Source organism: Phyllobates terribilis, unplaced genomic scaffold (genome assembly GCF_046119375.1).
Source record: "Phyllobates terribilis strain yellow unplaced genomic scaffold, ASM4611937v1 Scaffold_2__4_contigs__length_985480577, whole genome shotgun sequence".
Lineage (NCBI taxonomy): Eukaryota > Metazoa > Chordata > Amphibia > Anura > Dendrobatidae > Phyllobates > Phyllobates terribilis.
The window spans coordinates 182815199-182832918 of record NW_027362762.1 but is presented as its reverse complement, the minus strand read 5'-3'; the positions used below and the strand labels follow the sequence as shown (position 1 = coordinate 182832918).

The following is a 17720-nucleotide window of genomic DNA, read 5'->3' as shown; positions in this document are numbered from 1 at the left end:
GATTTACTATTTGTACTATTTACACAACCATAGGTCATTGGTAATTATTTTTTGCTGAGTGGACAAGTTTGGGTAGCTTGGGCTGTAGGTTAAATGAATCTTTTAAAGGCTAGTCTCCCACTCCATCATGAGGTTTTCTAGGACTATAATTTTGATGGCATAGCCATCTGATCGTATTAGTTGAGGTCCTGGCACCTCCATCATTCAGCTGACTGAAGAGGCTGCAGTGCTCTGACAAGCGACTTGTGCCCTTAATTATCAGGCACCGCACTACTGTACATTAGGGAGCAACTGTTCCTGCCATTCCTTACACCTGGCCAGCGTAGGCCATCAATGTTATAGCCCTAGAAAACCTGTTTAAAGCTGAAAAACATATAGTGTACATTATCCTTGCAATTATAGCATCCCTCACCTAAATTCTTGAATACCAACCTGGGTTATTCCCTACACATGTTTGATGTTGACCATGATCAGATGCTGGTGGTGGATCCATTCAAGGATACACTATTGTGCAGTATTCTATTACTCGCTGTTGTATGGCCAACAGCTGTCTCTCTTGACTTCCCATACACAGGAACATTTGGCTCAGCCGAGCATTTCTGTGTTTTCTATGAGAAAGCCACTGCCAGACTCTTTTGGCAGCAGCCTATCTCCGGGAGAATGAGAGGATCGGCCTTCAGATATCTGGTCATACCAAATCCTTCTCTCTCTCCCCTGATGACATATGTCAGTATGTGAGTCAGGAGGACTAGATGTTGGACTGCCTGACGATTTTGTTGATATTTATGGGTTTGACTGGCATTAGTCTAATGTGTATGGGAGTCAAAAGTCTTGTATGTTTACCACCAGACTGCTGACCGTACCTGGCGAGCCCACGTCACATACTTACTGGCCTAGAAATTATTTTATATAGCTTTACCATAAATTGGACTTGCCACCAAGTCAAAAGCGCCAGTTTCTGCTCTTATTTTACTCCCGGTTCTCTTCTGAGTATTCAGGTTTTTTTTTTTAATCCTTCATACAGTTCTAGAGATATGGGCCTTTTTATTTAGTGCTAATTTTTATGTTCTTTACCAAGAGGGTGCAGCTCAGGGGAGCAATGAGAATAAAACAAGAGCAATAACTGGACACTTTTGAACTGGTGACAGGTCCTCTTTAATATATATGTCAATGCAGAAAAAGAAAACTCAAGTTTTGAAAGTTCTATAACAAATAAAGCTGCACTTTGTAATGCTAAATCATTTAATCCTGAATTATATGAAATTTGAATTGCATTACTGCTCTAAAAATAGGAAAAAACAAAAATACTTAGCACATAATTTGGCTAATTCATGGCAAATTCATGCACGCCCAGCAGCCAACGCCAAGGTGATCTTCTTTTGCTGGGAACCTAACCTAATGTGATTCCTCTCCTGGGCTGAGCCTACATTTATATGGGTAGGTAGGATCCTGCTGTAATTGAAACCGACTGATGGGTGGAGTGCTCAGTCAGAGAGCATGTATATACAAATATCAAAAGACCGACCGTCACTTCCAAACAGAATACTGGTCTGAACAGGTGCATACTAAGAGTAGCACATAATCTTATCTTCGTTTTTTCCTATTTTCTAGAGCAGTAATGCAATTCAAATTTCATATATTTCATGTTTACATGCTATAGCGCTACTGAGTGCAGTTTTATTTGTTAGTTATGTATAGAGATGGCTACTCTTAACATGCACCTGTTCAGACCAGTATTCTGTTTGGAAGTGACGGTCAGTGCACATAGAACATGTTGTGACATTATCTGAATATATTTTATTATTGTTTTAAGATATTATCATTTCTTTTAGGTTAAATCCTGAAGAGACAGGTGTACCACAGGCAAAAATACCAAAGCAAGAGGTAATGGCAATAAATGGGAGAGATTAACATGTCTTTAAAAAACTAATGGGTCTGTTATTTTTCATTTAAATGTATGCAATATTTTATGTTTTAATATTTTATATATTATATAATTTATAAGTGGACAGTAGCTCTTTCCTTCCCTTCCAGCAGCCTGGATTCCCCCTTTCCTTGCCTGCAAGCTTTTGCAAATGTTCAGAATCCCACTCGATTCATGTAGAATAAAGCGATAACTAGGAAATTCGGAGGAGGGGGATGTGGCTGTCGCTGTTCTTTCCCTGAGTCTGCAAACACCACCTCCTCTAACTAGATCTCCCCCTTATGATATTGCAGATTGAAGTAGGACCTTGTAGAAAAACTTGTGTATTCTAAAAGTATTCTAGGAAATATAGGGATCACATCTGTGTCATGTTCCCATGCTAAAATAGATGAGTATGTGACCTCCTAGAGCATCTGCTGGAACGATATTCACATATGTCCTCTAGACTGGAGGCAACGACCACATGAATAATCAGGAACAGGGTATTATATGAGTTGCCTTTTGTGCCAAATTAAAACTACTATGGGCCCCAAAATGAACCCCCAAAAGTTTAATTGCTGATATGACGCGCCCCCAGGGCCGTGGGGTACTCGGCAGCCGGGCCTCTGGTTGCTGGGATATCACGGTGGCTGGCCCGGTCCGTGACCCAGGGCAGTCAGTAAAAAGGGGAATTTTTATAAGGGATTTAAAGGGTTTCGGACGCCACCTGTGGATTGCGGCTAAGGGGTGCCGCGGCTGCGGAGCAGTCCTCTGGAGCTGGTGTTACAGCAGCAGGGATGGTGTGGCTCTCCACAGGTAGAGCTAGCTCCAGGGCAGCGTGGGGTGTAATGGATGGTGGTGCAGGGGAGAGACGGCAGGACGGTCCCGGAGGAAAGACGGACACTCACACGGGGGTAAGCTTCAGTAGCTTTACTGGTGATGTCGCAGGCACGGTCCAGGGTACATCAGGCGAAGGGCGCGCTTTTGGACTCTCCCCAGTGAGCGGGTATAGGGCCTCCTGATCCGTTGCTTTATTCTCTATGCTTCTGACCTGCCTGGAGCTAGGACTAGCTTGGTTACTGTCTCTCTCTGCACCTGCTGACCTGGTGGTAGGGCCTTCTCTTTGGAGATCACTCTCCCTGGACGCTGGTACCTCCGTGACTCATATCCCTGGTACTGTAATCAGCGTTTGGTGAACCTGGGACCTGTAGTCCTCCAGGGGTTCCGGTGGTTCCTACTGGGTATAAGGAGTCCCTGTAGGCGCAGACCCGGTGTCTGGTATATATATCGGGGTGAGCCTCGTATGCTCCTCTGCCCCCTCGCTACTTCTTCCTTCTCCTCTCACCTTCGGCCCACTCAAGGCCCTCACTAGGCCTTCACACGTGCTGTAGGCCTTGGCTCGCCTAAGCACAGCAGTCAGCGCGCTGCCTCTTCGCTGCTCTCTGAGCGTCAGCACGCTCTCAGACTTTCTCTGTCTGACTGAACACTAACTGAACTCACTCTAAAACTGAGCTGCCTGGCTCCACCCTCCCTATATATATCCCTAACAGGCTCCCTCTGCTGGTCTGAGATGGTAGGGTGGAGGTGTGTGAATGTGTGAGGGCCTCTTGTGGAGAAGTCCATCCATGCACCCTTCTGGGTTCTGTGGCACCAATGCGCAGCAGGGCGCCACAGATATATTTGGGACAGGATAGGATGAAGGTGGGGTATAATTCTATGTTCAATGCTGCTGTACATTCATCGTCCTAAAAGACATTGGGATTATTACATTTTATGATCAGATTATGGACAACCCATTACAAGGGGAATCGGAAAGTGTAACTACATCTGCAAGGCACAGCTTGGAAGAAGACAGTGGCAGTGTCTCTGGGGAAAGCATGGATGGTCATCTGCAAGGTGAGATCTGCAGTTTTCATACAGTCTAGGAATATATGAGTTGTGCTTATGTGCATTGTCTAGTGGCTTGGGATAGAAAAGAGTGGCTCCAAAATATAACTCAAATTGAGCGACTATTTTGGTGGCAGATTTTTCCACCCAGGACAAAACGGCCTGGTGTTTTTTACATCTTCACACTTTTACCGTAACCCGTTGGCCAGTTTCTAATAATGCAGAGTCCTTACACCCTGGTCCCGGAGCCTAGAGAGGCCCAAAAGGTCCCCTTGACCCATATGAGAAGATCAGTACTGTTAACAAATAGTTGGGAGCCTTACTGAAGATTTTACATTGGTGCTCACAAGCTTCTAGTTGGAACACATAGGAATAAATTACTTTCAGACACATTATTCACTAACACTGTATCTGTCACATGTATTTTCTCATATTTTCCCTCTAGGAGGAACATAAATTCTTGTTATATAAAATTAAAAAATTGCACTTGATTGACTGTAACCTCAAGAAGAATGTATAAAGTAGGACTAGGGACTGGGGTTCCATTGGACTGGGCTTCTACTGACTAACATTGTAATCAGTGCTCAGTAGTGTCCCCTTCTCAAATTTGATCAAAAATTAAAACACTCTGATTTTTTATTTTCGTTTTGATTTCAAATCTGTGAGTATGTTTTCCTAACAACATAGCATCCATTTTTTCACACCAAATATTAATAGTCATAGAAAACACAATGACCCCGATTCATCATGTGCAGGGTTTTTTTAAAGTCAATTTCCATTTTTTGTCTTGTGATATTTGTTGCTTTTTTTTGCTCAAAATTCTTCAAAATAGCACGTGGTTCAGGAATTTTGCGTAAAGTCAAAAATGGTGTTTTTTTGTATCTAGCTGTTATTGTGACTTCTTAGTGCAAAAAGTCACCCAATTTTCAAAATGTCACTAAAATTGTGCCGAAATAGCTGGTGTTCTGAAAAACACTCCATAAAGGGGAGTAGTCTCCCCTCATTAGTAAATTGCAGGCTCTTGACCACATAGTTTCTGCATTTGCCACGATTTCATATTAGTGAATAACTTGCTGTGCCTCTGTTGTTTTAAGCAGCTGTAACAGTCAGAATACCCACCTCCCCTGGAGCGCCCCCTACCGACCTGTCACTTGCTGTACCACATCCGGCTCCGTGGAGCAGGCAGCTTTTGCAACAAACCCTGATGGATGAAGGTTTACGACTCGCCAGACTTGTGTCACGTGACAGATTGGGCCGCCTGAGCCTGTGTGTACCAGGAACTCCTCACATTGCAGGTAAGGAGTCAATGTAATACATGACTAATGTAGACATATCTAAGTACATATTAGTTGTTACCTTTAGTTTTTTACGATAATATACTGTATATATATGTGGTCTTCTGTATTTTGCATTCTGAATTTGGAATCGAGCAAAAAGATTCCCAGGACCCTGGTCCAACGGTCACATCACTAGTCGATGGCCTGCAGACCAGAGCCCTGTGAACCTCCTCATATCTGCTGGCATTGCCGACACCTCTTCACATTAACAGGCATGGTGCGCCGATATCGTTGTGGTTGACACATGCATGACATCTTGCCAGGCCTGCTAATGAGAAGAGGCGCTGAGGATGCTAGCAGGTAGGAGGCAGTTTGCAGGGCTTTGGTCCAGGGGCCTTGATTTACCGGCATGACCGCTGGACCAGGGTCTTGCAAACCTATTTGCTCAACTATTTCTTAGTCATAATTATCACCATCAACCAACTTTTCTCATTCATATTATAAACTGAGTAAGTGTAAAAATTCCAAGTCTCTGTTTACTAGTAACCTTAAAGAGGGCCTGCTCGTTTCTCTGTATTTCTCCTGTAAATAACTGAAAAAAATTGTTATCATTCCCCTTGTCAATTGTGTATGTCCTTACACTTACTGAAACCAAACAGTGCTAATAGTGTTAGGTTGTATAAGTTCATACCTTCTTGACAAGGAAAATGGTAATGCCCAGTTCTCAATTTATTCATACATTTCCAGTAGGAATTATAGAGGAACTCCATTTTAAAATGGAACTGTACTTTCACAAACAAACTACAGGTGATTATAACAAACTTTGTAATATATCTTATCAGAGAAATCAGCTTCCTTCCCCACTTATCAGAGCAGAGGCAGACAGAAAACCATAGTGCAGGGCTCTGTAACAGCTGTTTAACCTCACTTCAGAGCTTTAATTAGAGCAACACAGCTCAGCTCTGCTCTTTAATGTCCTCAATGTTGCTGCAGATTTTCTCAGTGAGCTAAAAAGTGAATGAAGAGCAGATATTCCCCTCTCTGTGCTGTTCTGTCCATGGGAGATATCACTGCAGCTCGTCTCCTCCCCCACAGCAGAATTGCACGTTACGGATAGAGCATGCAGAGGGGAAAACTGGTGAGAATGCAGGATACAAGTCACATAATGACCAGATATAGTGTTATTTTCCATGTACTCACACAGGAGACCTTATTCTACTTAAAAGCAAGGTTGCCCTCTAAGTATTGAGTAAAAACAGACATAAAAGGAGAGCTGGTAGATGCCCTTTAAAAGGGTTGTCCTTTTTATAATTTTATTCTACCATTGGGTTGCAGAGGTCTAAAATAGCCACTGGAGCTGTTATTCTCCTTCCCCAAATCCAGCGCTGCTTCTCCTCCACTGCCTCGATCTTTGTTGGCAAGCTAAAGCAGTGATGTCACATCTACAGAACTCTGACTTGCTGCAGCCAATCCATGATGTTGACGGCACAAGCCTCTTAGCCCAATGATTGGCTGCAGCTGTTACAAGCACTGTAGATTACTACTGCTGCTGCTGAGATCAATAAAGTTTGGAATAGCAGTGGAAAAGCAGCACTAGACCAGGGTAGGGTGCTTAATAACTCTGTTTATTATTTTAGACTTCTGCCTCCCTATGGCAAAGTACAATTTTAAAAGGGACAACCCTTTAAGTATATGGTGTGTGAGGGAAGTATGACCAGATAATTAATATCAGGTGGGATCAAGATATATTTAGTGATAGTTTTTAGTGTTAAGCGCACGCACTCGGATAAGCTGTTATCCGAGCTTGCTCGGGTGCTAACAGAGTATCTTCGGCGTGCTCGAAAAATATGTTCGCGACGCCGCGGCTGCATGTTTCACGGCTGTTAGACAGCCGCAACACATGTGGGGATTGCCTGACAGAGGCATGCAGCCACGGCGACACGAACATATTTTACGAGCACTCCGAAGATACTCTGTTAACTTATACGAGCTCGTCCGCTCAACACTAATAGTTTTCTCTTTGGTGGATGGAAATGTATAAAATTTGTTATAGTTATGCTACTAGAACGTTTGTCCGTCTACTCTCTCTGTTTGTGATGCATGTATCGTTTTCCATTTGTTTTTGTGTTTGCTCTTTTTGTCCCATACATTGTATTTATCCAGTACATTCAAGAACCTGCTTTTATTTCTCCATACAGAATGTGATGACGGTGGTTCAGAAAGCTGCTCAAGTTTGCCAGTTTCCCCACAAATCACAGACCTCAGATCTGCAAGTTGCAAGGAACAAGAATAAAGCAAATCAGAAGACAAAGTGAGGTCAATTTAAGGATAAGAAGTAACAACGACAAAAATCAATTGATCCCCAACCAAAAGCCATCAAGGACACTGAGCCATCTTTCAATAATCAAATATTACCAGCTTTATGGCCTCTGTATTGAATATAACCAGCTGAATAAGCTAGACTACACAGCAGGTAATGGCACAGTGTCTGATAAACCACTGATTTTGGGATTAGCAGAAGTTAAATACAATGCACAAAACTTACCCCCATAATGTAGTATTGTATTTATAGTGTGGTATTATCATATTGCAGAGGTTATTGTATTATATTTAGCTCTTATGGACCTAATATATATATATATATATATATATATATATATAAAAATATATATATATATATATATATATATATATATATATATATATATACTTACACAGCACGTAATGGCTTTAGAATATCAGTTGCCAAATTTTACCAAAATAGATGTCCAATTCTATATTATATGAATGGGACATCAAGGAGTAAATAAAATATAAACTCTCAAGTAAGAAAAAAAATATTTTTCATTGTATTGCCTCAACACTAGTCCTATAAAACAGGAGCAGAAAATGATTGGGTGTGATCTACCACTAAACCATAAAGGGCTTGTCTGAGATTATAATGATGCTAAGCCATGGGTTTATATAGAAAACTGGGGGTCCCACAGTGAAGGTTCATATTGCCCCCCCTCCATCCCTTATGCACACAAAACTACCATTAAACAACCCACTGAATACCCACAATTGTGTTGTTGGGTTCCAATGGGGATGACAGAGATGCCCTTCCCCCTTATAAACACTTAGATGCTATGGTTGCTGTTCACCATGGCATCTGAGGGATTAAACAGCTGCGAGCTAGCACCAATCACAACAGTTACTGGGGTGCCTGTTCGACAGCATAGCCCCCACCAAAATTACAGGCTTCATTGCAGTTGCATGGCCTGCCGCCGTTAGCAGTATGTCACTAGGCCAAGCTGCAATACCAGACACAACCCATGGATGTGAATTGCGAGTGAAAAGAAAGCACCCACAATCTTATAATCTCATACAACTCTTTCAAAGCTCTTAGAAATACCGATATTTCTTATTAGTAATCCCCTTGAACAACACTACAGTCAGTCTCTGCCCAGCCAAAAGTGGTTGCAAAGACAAGACAAAGATATATGGGATTCCAGCAACAAAGCTAATGTTTAAAGAACAACTTGAGGTTTAGTGTCCTTTTTATGGGGTCGGTAAGAAAGTATGTTTAGCAAGTGACTGCAGTGTGCCATATAATGAGATATGAATGGCTCGTAGGTTAGTAGTCCTGAGTGTACTAGAATCTATAGTAACCACCATCTTTTGTCTTTTAATTCAGGGTTGCAGCTAAGGACTCAATGCATGAGGCTAATATTTGGGGAAAAAACCCTAATTTATAAACCTATCATTATACTAAAGCTTCAAAGGGAGATAAAACAAGTTGAACCATTGACCATGTGGGTGGCACCACACAAGGCGACTATCCGCATGCTGCTCGAACACCCTAACCATGATAGCCAATTGCCACACGATTTTGTTTGCTATCATTAACATATGGGTCTTGACTTGGGGCCCAATTATAGGATATTTTTATCTTTATGTCGCACAACTGAACCAAATTTGGGCCATTCTTTTAACGAATGCCTTGAAATCCTGAAGGTTTTTTTTACGTGACCCCCCACCTCTATGATTTCCTAGTTGATTATTTTACCAGTGCAACAAGAGCTAACCCCCAACTACTGCATGTATATTGTATATTGAGTCCTGAGCTGCATTTATCTTTTGCATACATATAGGATATTTAATCATCAGGGAATATTTTCCTTTTTTTTTTGGAGATCAGTCTGATTTCATATTCTGTGATCCCCTTAGACTGACGTCCTTTTGTTATAAAGCAATAATCAGACTATGTATTCTGTCTGCAATAAACGATTCAGATAATCCATCACCGCACCGTTGTCACGTCTCCGTGGGGCTCTAGGGGACGCGGTTCACTTTGCTGGTTAATATAAAACCGGCCTGTAAAAATGTGTTTTCAATAGTTAGTGAAAGTGTGTTACCGAGCTTACTTACTCTCTGCCTTGGAAATGACGGTACATGATGAGCTCTTGTTCTATTTGCGGACAGCGGACTGTCTATAGATAGCTCCATGGTGAAGTAGAACCAGCGACTTTACATTCCAGTAGGAACAATGAAATCCATTTTATGTTATTTATGGTCGATAACTCTAACATGTTCCTCAGTTGCCTTTATTATTAACTTATTGTGATCTGTCAGTGACACTGCGTAGTAGTGAATCTTATACTCAATGTTCTAGTCTTAACTCCACATCAGCAGTCTGTCATATCGCTGTGCGTATAACGATGTCCATTATCGTCTGTAGTCTTGTAATCTGATATAGGTAGGGTATCTGTATAATGTCGTCTTGTCGTTCCTTGAATGTCAGGAACTGTTTCGTCTTCAATAAGAAATAATTCACTGCATGACATCATATTACTGTGGAGGTCCCATATAAGAAATCACCCTCCCAATAAATGCACTGCTGCCGCCATGTACGTTCATGGTCTTCTGTAGAGACCTGCTTACCTTATAATATCGTACGTATAAGATAAAGAATCAGATCTATCAAACTGCCTAGAAGTGTCATTACCTCTCGGGGTGTATATAGCACAGAGGCCGGCACCACCGTAGGTCTTCCACGCCCATGCAGAGGGTAGCCCTTGCTCAGTTTGGCACCATCACGTTTGCATCATCACTCTTCTGCTTGGCTGCCTATCTTCAGAAAGTGCAAATTAAGGGGAACCAGGTTCTATCTGAGGTATAGTGAAGGGAGATTATTCACTGGGCGTCCATCCTGAGTTGTGGTAGATGCTTGGTTGTGTCTGCCAATACCTGAAGATATAGGCTATGTGCCCATGTTGCATTTATGAAGCAGAAAATTTCTGCTTCATTTCTGCAAGTCCTCTCCCGGAAAAACGCATGCGGAATTCCGCACGCGTTTATCGCGCATTTTTCGCGCGTTTATCACGCGTTTTCCACATGCGGAATTGCCTTGCGTTTTTTATGCATTGGACAAAGGCAATTCTGCATGCGGAAACGCAAAATTAAATGACATGCTGCGGATTTTTGAACGCAGCATAAACGCTGCGGAAAAATCCGCAGCATGGGCATTGCCATTGCGGAATGCCATTGGGGACCATGGGGTGCGGATATACATGCGTTTTTCAAGCGTTTACGCTGCGGAAATTCCGCAGCATATACGCTTGAAAAATGCTACGTGGGCACACAGCCTAAAGCCTTTTTTTAGCCCTTTTTTCTATGTATATCACTGGTATACAGTTATTATGGTGCCAACGATGTCTGAACGGTTTTATATTAAGTTTATGGTGATGATTAAAAATATGACATTGGTTTTGTCAGATTGGCTCTAGTTTTTGAGACATTTTAACAGTTAATTAATTACAGTAGAATGCTGGCTTCAAAAAGTCGCTTTTCTAGCACTGTAAGCCTACAAATTGAAAAACAAAATCATTATATGGGATATTTCATTACCTAAGACGCTGTTAAAGAGTCAAAAGACAGATCTAAAAGCTATTGCATTTGTTATCACACACAAGTCACATTGGGGGAATGCATTATTTCCATGGATGAATTATCTCAAAAACTAGAACAAACTCAGCAAAAGTAATGGGATTTTTTAATTCAGCATCCTTAAAATACCCTAAATCCATTCAAAAAACCTTGGCACCTGAACATTTTTTTTTTGTAGACCTGTGTAGTGTATTGCTTCTAGGGCTATCCCTATTTCTACATGTTATCACCTATCCACAGATGTGAGATAGTGCTGTTCTTGATATCTCATTCGCTCCCCTAAATTTGAAGTAGAGTGCAAAAATCCAGGTGTGACTGCCGCGCCATCCGAATGGGAACACAATGGGGCGTGTGCCAATCAATGGAGAACCAAGCTGTTGAACCCTAACCGATCCAGTAGTTCCTCCTTTATATAAGTCAATCTTAGAAAAATTTCAGTAGAATAACCTATAGCCCATGTGGAGTGATATCACAAAAGGCATTTATCCCCCACCCTTTTAGTGAGAAAGCATATAGAAACATGGTTTTTCTCTGGGGAGCTTCATCAGTCGTTGCATTACACAGACCGCCCACTGATTTCAATAGGAAAAATATAATTTTTCCCCTCTAGTGGTATTACAGGAGGATAAAGCTCCATCCTGCACTCCACTGCAGTTCGCAGTGAAGGGGAGGCATATAAAGTCATTAAATGTTTAATGTACTTATGTAATTTTATTGAGGTGTTAAAAAATTACAAGTTTTCAAATGGAAATGCTTTGGAGATCTCTCCTTCTCTGAGGAGTTTTTGGTGGAGTTTTTCATTTCTTGAAACGACTTTGAAGTGTTTTAAAAGTTTTTTTTGCCTGCTTTGTTTTTTTTCAGTCATTCTGAATGGACAGTGAATGGTGTGAAGCGTTTTCCATCAGAAGTCACTTCCAAGAAATGACATGAACTTTCTTTTTTTTCTCCACTAGGCATTTTTCAAAACCTGAAGCGAAAAAAAAAGCTTAAAAAAAAAGAAAAAAGAACGCTCAAAAAACTGAACATATGAAAGGCAAATTGGTTTTATAATAGAAATGAGTAGGAAGAGTCTTTTAAAGGGGTATTTTCATCTCCAAGATCCTCTCCCAATATGTAGCAAGTGTAATAATAATAATATTACTAGCAAATACCTTTAATTAGAAATGTAGTATAGTTTTTCTGATTCACTATGTCTCCTTCCTCATGTGCAGGCATTGCAGGACCTTAGGTATCCATGGTTACAACCACTGATATAGAGACAGTTAGTTAGCTAGTTGCTAGTGGTCGTAACCATGGATACCTAAGGTCCTGCAATACCTGCACATGAGAAAAGAGACATAGTAAATCAGAAAAACTATACTACATTTCTAATTAAAGGTATTTGCTAATAATATTATTATTATTACACCTACTACATATTGGGATAGGATCTTGGAGATGGGAATACTCCTTTTCTTTTGAGCAATTTTGAGTGGGTCCGCTCCAAAGCAGAGACTGAACAGAGACTCCTAAAAAAACCTCTGTGTGCACAAAACACACAATTCACATTTACACACAGACAAATCAGTCTCTTGTTCTGAGTGTGAAAGCACCCAGTTATGCCATGAAAATGGCGTCTGTGTGGGGAAACTAACTGTGCAATAAGAGGCTAATTTCATTCTGGCACATAGCAATAAATGTTTCCTCAGGAGTTACCCCTGTCAATCCATAGCCACATAAGACCGAGAGGAACCAGACACCAAGCACCTCACTAATGGTGACCATACACCTTAGAGAGCTGTTGGCCAGCGTTCCTCCTGACTTCCCCATACACAGATATGTGTTTACAATGGGGAGAGAGTACTAGGCCACAACCAGATACTTGTGCAAGATCTTCAAGATCTGCTGCTCCTCCTGGCCCTTTGGAGACTACGGCTCTCTAGTTGGTTGGTCCCATCATATACTTTACTGTCTCAAACTTCATCACCCTCATATCTTTATGATATGCTTGATGGCGTTACAGTAAGTCACTGACTTCGGATGCGCGAGGGCTGTTGTACATGAGGAGAAATTTCTGTCTATATTGGTCGTCAATCCATTATATAAAAAGTTGATTTGCCCTATTACATGGGACGAAGAAACCCCATGGGGACAACTATTGCTAATAGGATCGTTCTGTTCCCATAGAGCATGTATACAGTCTGCAGCACGTCCCTTATTCACATGGGGAGATGTGCTGCCGACAACTATTATATTTTAGGCTGCATAAAAGATACAATCAGCCGACACTCGAGAGCTGCCATGTTTATTAGGGCCAATGATCAAGATGTAAAAGGGTCTGAAACAATAAAATACTATTAGTGAATTGTCAGTGTAGACCTCGTTGTTCACAGTATAGTAAAGCGATAAAACAACATAAACCCATACTTTTATGTTAGGTACAGTAAACTACACATTACTACATATCATATCATTGTGACAGCAAGCAATCCAGTAACAACAGCCGGTCCCAACCATTGCCCTGTCTGGAAAGTGTTCCCTCCATTTTTATATACTGTAGAACAATGTAACCCCTATTAATGTAGACACAATCACATATAGTATATATTATACAAAGGGATTAAGGCATGTAAATGACACAAGTAAGTAAATATAACCAAACATAACAAAAGGTTAAAGGGGCTGTCCACTTTACCTTTAGTTTAACAGATGTATTGGAGACATGACTTTGTGACACTTACTAAAATCTAATATTACAAGTTCTCCTCCGGCAGCTTTCCCATGTGAGGTTTTCAATTAGAAGAGGCTGATGGACAGGTCTGGTCACATGCTCCTCCATCAGCGGCCATTTTGTGAACAGAAATGCTGTGTAGTCTGTGAGGAAGGCTGTAATAACAAGTACAGGAGGAAAACCTGAAATACTTGTATATTAGAAAGTGCCACAAAATCATGTACCCAACACACGTGTTTAAAATAAAGAAAAGTGAACAACCCCTTTAAATCCAAATACATTATTATACAGTTCTTTGACAGAAATTGTTTCTATAAAATAGAAGCACATGGTTTGATTTGTGAGTAGAAATGACATTCTGGTGTGCTATAGATGCTGCATGATGGTAGGACATCTAGAAGATGCAGTACTGAATTGAACAGAAGCGAGAAGAGCCATTTGTGGGCAGTATATCGCCTTTATTCTCCTGTAAGAAGGGCCTTTTGTGGCGCAGTATATCGCCTTTATTCTCCTGTAAGAAGGGCCATTTGTGGGCAGTATATCGCCTTTATTCTCCTGTAAGAAGGGCCATTTGTGGGCAGTATATCGCCTTTATTCTCCTGTAAGAAGAGCCATTTGTGGGCAGTATATCGCCTTTATTCTCCTGTAAGAAGGGCCATTTGTGGGCAGTATATCGCCCTTTATTCTTCTGTAAGAAGGGCCATTTGTGGGCAGTATATCGCCTTTATTCTCCTGTAAGAAGGGCCATTTGTGGGCAGTATATCGCCCTTTATTCTCCTGTAAGAAGGGCCATTTGTGGGCAGTATATCGCCCTTTATTCTCCTGCAAGAAGGGCCATTTGTGGGCAGTATATCGCCCTTTATTCTCCTGCAAGAAGGGCCATTTGTGGGCAGTATATCGCCCTTTATTCTCCTGTAAGAAGGGCCATTTGTGGGCAGTATATCGCCCTTTATTCTCCTGTAAGAAGGGCCATTTGTGGGCAGTATATCGCCAACCTTCTCTTCTAGAAATGTTCTTTGCATACGTGTTTTACACTTGACACAGTACAGAACAGCTGACACCATGATGGGGGATTTCTGCGGCCGGCTTACACATTGTACTTTTGCTTTGCTTTCAGTATCGCAGCGTGCATCTATATACATCATAGGAGACATTGACCATCTGTTTGCAATCTGTATCGCGTATAATACCAGCTCAATGTTAACTGATTGCATATGTGTTGCTGTACGTGTTCTGCGTAGAAATTCTAGCAGTAGTCTTTTACTTTCTTGTACATTAGATTATTTATTTTGTTATTTGAAACAATAAAATTTATTTTACATCTTTCTTGCCCTTGTTTTTTCTTCATTAATGACGATACAGTGCAAGGCTTTGATGGGACACGGGATTGGCGAGGTAAGAGCTTGCCCGAGGCGCAGGCAGATGATCCCTTTTATTCTTATAGCTGCAGGCTCAGCAAACAGCTGATTCTACCATGAGAAGCCAGCAATGCATTTCCTCTGTATATTACATGGTGGCCATTTAAAAGAATCGATGTCCATGAGTCCACCATAACAACACACACTGATTAGCTGCAAATAAATCATTTAGAAGGGTCTTCAATGTGGCTTGTGGTTATTATTTATTTTACTCACTTATATAGCGACATAAATTCCACAGCACTTTACAGACATTATGGGCACTGTCCACATTAGGCCTCACAATCTATTCCCTATCAGTATGTCTTTGGAGTGTGAAAGGAAACCGAAGAACCTGGAGGAAACCCACGCAAACACAAGAACATACAAACTCCTTGCAGATGTTGTCCTTGGTGGGATTTGAACCACCGAGCCACCATGCTGCCCTATTAAAGGGGTTGTCCAGTCTTAGAAGAAAAGTCTGCAGTCACTCTATCATAGAGTCTCTATGTGACTGTAGACTTCCAAACCGAAACAGTGTGGACATCAAGATTTCCCTATAACCCCTGTGCGGGTGGGCAATCATGTGATCTCATATATGCCGTTTGCATACTTGAGGTCACATGCCGACTAGACTCTCCTCTGCTGGAACATTTTTACATTACCTGAGTAGTTCCTCCTGGAGGATCTTTAAAGAACACTAGGATGTCTGAGAGGAAGGGACAATAGATAACACAGTAATACCCCTAAGGAGAGAATGCTAGCAAAAGAGAAAACAGGGAAAGGAGAAACTAAGTATGAGAATTGTAAAATACATTAGGTGACTGGGAGAATGTGAATTATGGTTGAATTAGGCCAGTTCACATCATGTTTTTGTCACGTCAGTGACCGTATGAAAAATGGAATTCAGGCAGATCCACTGATGAAAGTGCAGTCAGCCTCATTTTGTGCCCACCTAAAACAGGCAGACAATGCAAAAAATTAGGTCAGACATTTAAGCCAATGGCCCCATCGATGGATACGCCTGAATCCCGTCTTTCTGTGCTTCGGTTGGAAGCGCCAACGGAGCCACTGACGTGTGGCAAAAATGTGATATGCACGTAGCCTTTTGTATGATTGATATTCTTTTATTTTTTATAAGCAGATACATGAGTATGCGATGGAAAAGGTCTACAAACCATGTGTCATTTTGTTGTGAAAAAAAATCAAATAAATATATTTCAAAAAATATATGAATATGTGGTGAGTGACATGAGATTCCATTGAGGATCAGCACCAAAATTAAGATAAGCAAAAAAAAATAAAATACATAATAACATTTCTATTCCCCATTGCACCAACAGTAACACAGATCTATGCAATCAACAATTAAAAAATTGCTTATCAATAAACCAGATGGACTACTGGAGCACACTATGGAGCACTACATATGGTATTTTTCAGGATAATTAATGTGCTACACTGCAAAGGCTTATATTAAAAAAAGTCACAAACCAGAAGCCAAGAGAATTAGAACAAAAATTGTAATAATAGATAAATAATCGATAATATAGATAAATGAAACAATGCCTATAAGCGCCTTCAATACATGGCGTCATATGGATGATAGTATACATGAACAGAGGTAAAGGGGGCGCACAACAGCTCAACTTTTTTGCAACAGCTCATGCTCCCTACAGTTTAGAAGCATTACGTTACTCATTTCTATGTCCGCCATCCAGCTCGTTCTCTGGTGTTGGTAGCAGCCAGTTTCTTCATTATCAGACGGTATATAGTGATGCTTGTTTGTGGTCCTTCCTTACTTACTTCCTTCTTTTTTTTTTGTCGGGATGGTAAAATATGAACTTGCGGACTATAGTCATCACTCTTATCTTTACTGATAATGTACTTCTTAGATTGTATTGTTTTCTGGTGCTATAAATCACCTTTGAGAAGTTTTATTATTGAAATCAATGATATACAATATTACAACATAGTATATCCTCACGTTCTCATACTGTCCAATCATTGATAGAAGACTACTTAAAGCCATATCCTACTGACAAAGGGAATGATATGACCCAGTAGTCAATTTATTTATTTTTTTTCATCTTTATCTTTATTACATTTATAAAGAGAAGAAACGGTACAATCACAAGGCACTGGCCGTGCCGAGAAATAAAAACAATCACTGAGAGCGGGGACATAACAATAGAAATGATCAACATGCTACTCAAATCCTAAAAGAACAATAACACAAAATGAACATTAAGGAGCAGGGTGAGAACATACATAGCCAAAATCACCCAGACTGAGTGGAGTAATCCAGTCAAAAGAGCAGACGAAAAAGAATATAGAGAAAAGGGGAAAAGGAGAGAAAGCAAAAGAAGAGAAGAAGGGAGGAGGAGGTAAGGAAGGCAATAGGGAAAGGTGCAAATTCAGACTTCCCCGATAAGGTCAAGATCTAAAGTCAATTTATTCTTATACTTCCAGGAGCAATAACAGAGGAATGCAACAACATAGGCTTCTTGGGAAAGATGCCTCAGAATTGTTATTTTATGTGGAGTACAAGTAATTACTGAAACAGTCATGGTAGGAGAAGTGACAGATCCTCTCAGAAGACAATATATAGAATTAAA

At 40.9% G+C, this 17720-nt stretch overlaps 1 protein-coding gene across 3 annotated transcripts in view; it reads left to right on the top strand.

Annotated features, from left to right (window-relative positions):
• NAB2 (NGFI-A binding protein 2) overlaps nucleotides 1–11939 on the top strand; it is a 30473-nt gene extending 18534 nt beyond the window's left edge. For 2 of the 3 annotated variants that reach the window (XM_073663347.1, XM_073663349.1), the window contains exons 4-7: nucleotides 1833–1884; nucleotides 3685–3799; nucleotides 4885–5085; nucleotides 7266–11939. In XM_073663347.1, coding sequence (XP_073519448.1) covers nucleotides 1833–1884; nucleotides 3685–3799; nucleotides 4885–5085; nucleotides 7266–7360 — 463 coding nt within the window. In that variant the 3' untranslated portion in view covers nucleotides 7361–11939. The remainder of the gene's footprint in view (nucleotides 1–1832; nucleotides 1885–3684; nucleotides 3800–4884; nucleotides 5086–7265) is intronic. The other variant, XM_073663348.1, reaches the window with a different exon arrangement.
• The last annotated feature ends 5781 nt before the right edge of the window (nucleotides 11940–17720 follow it).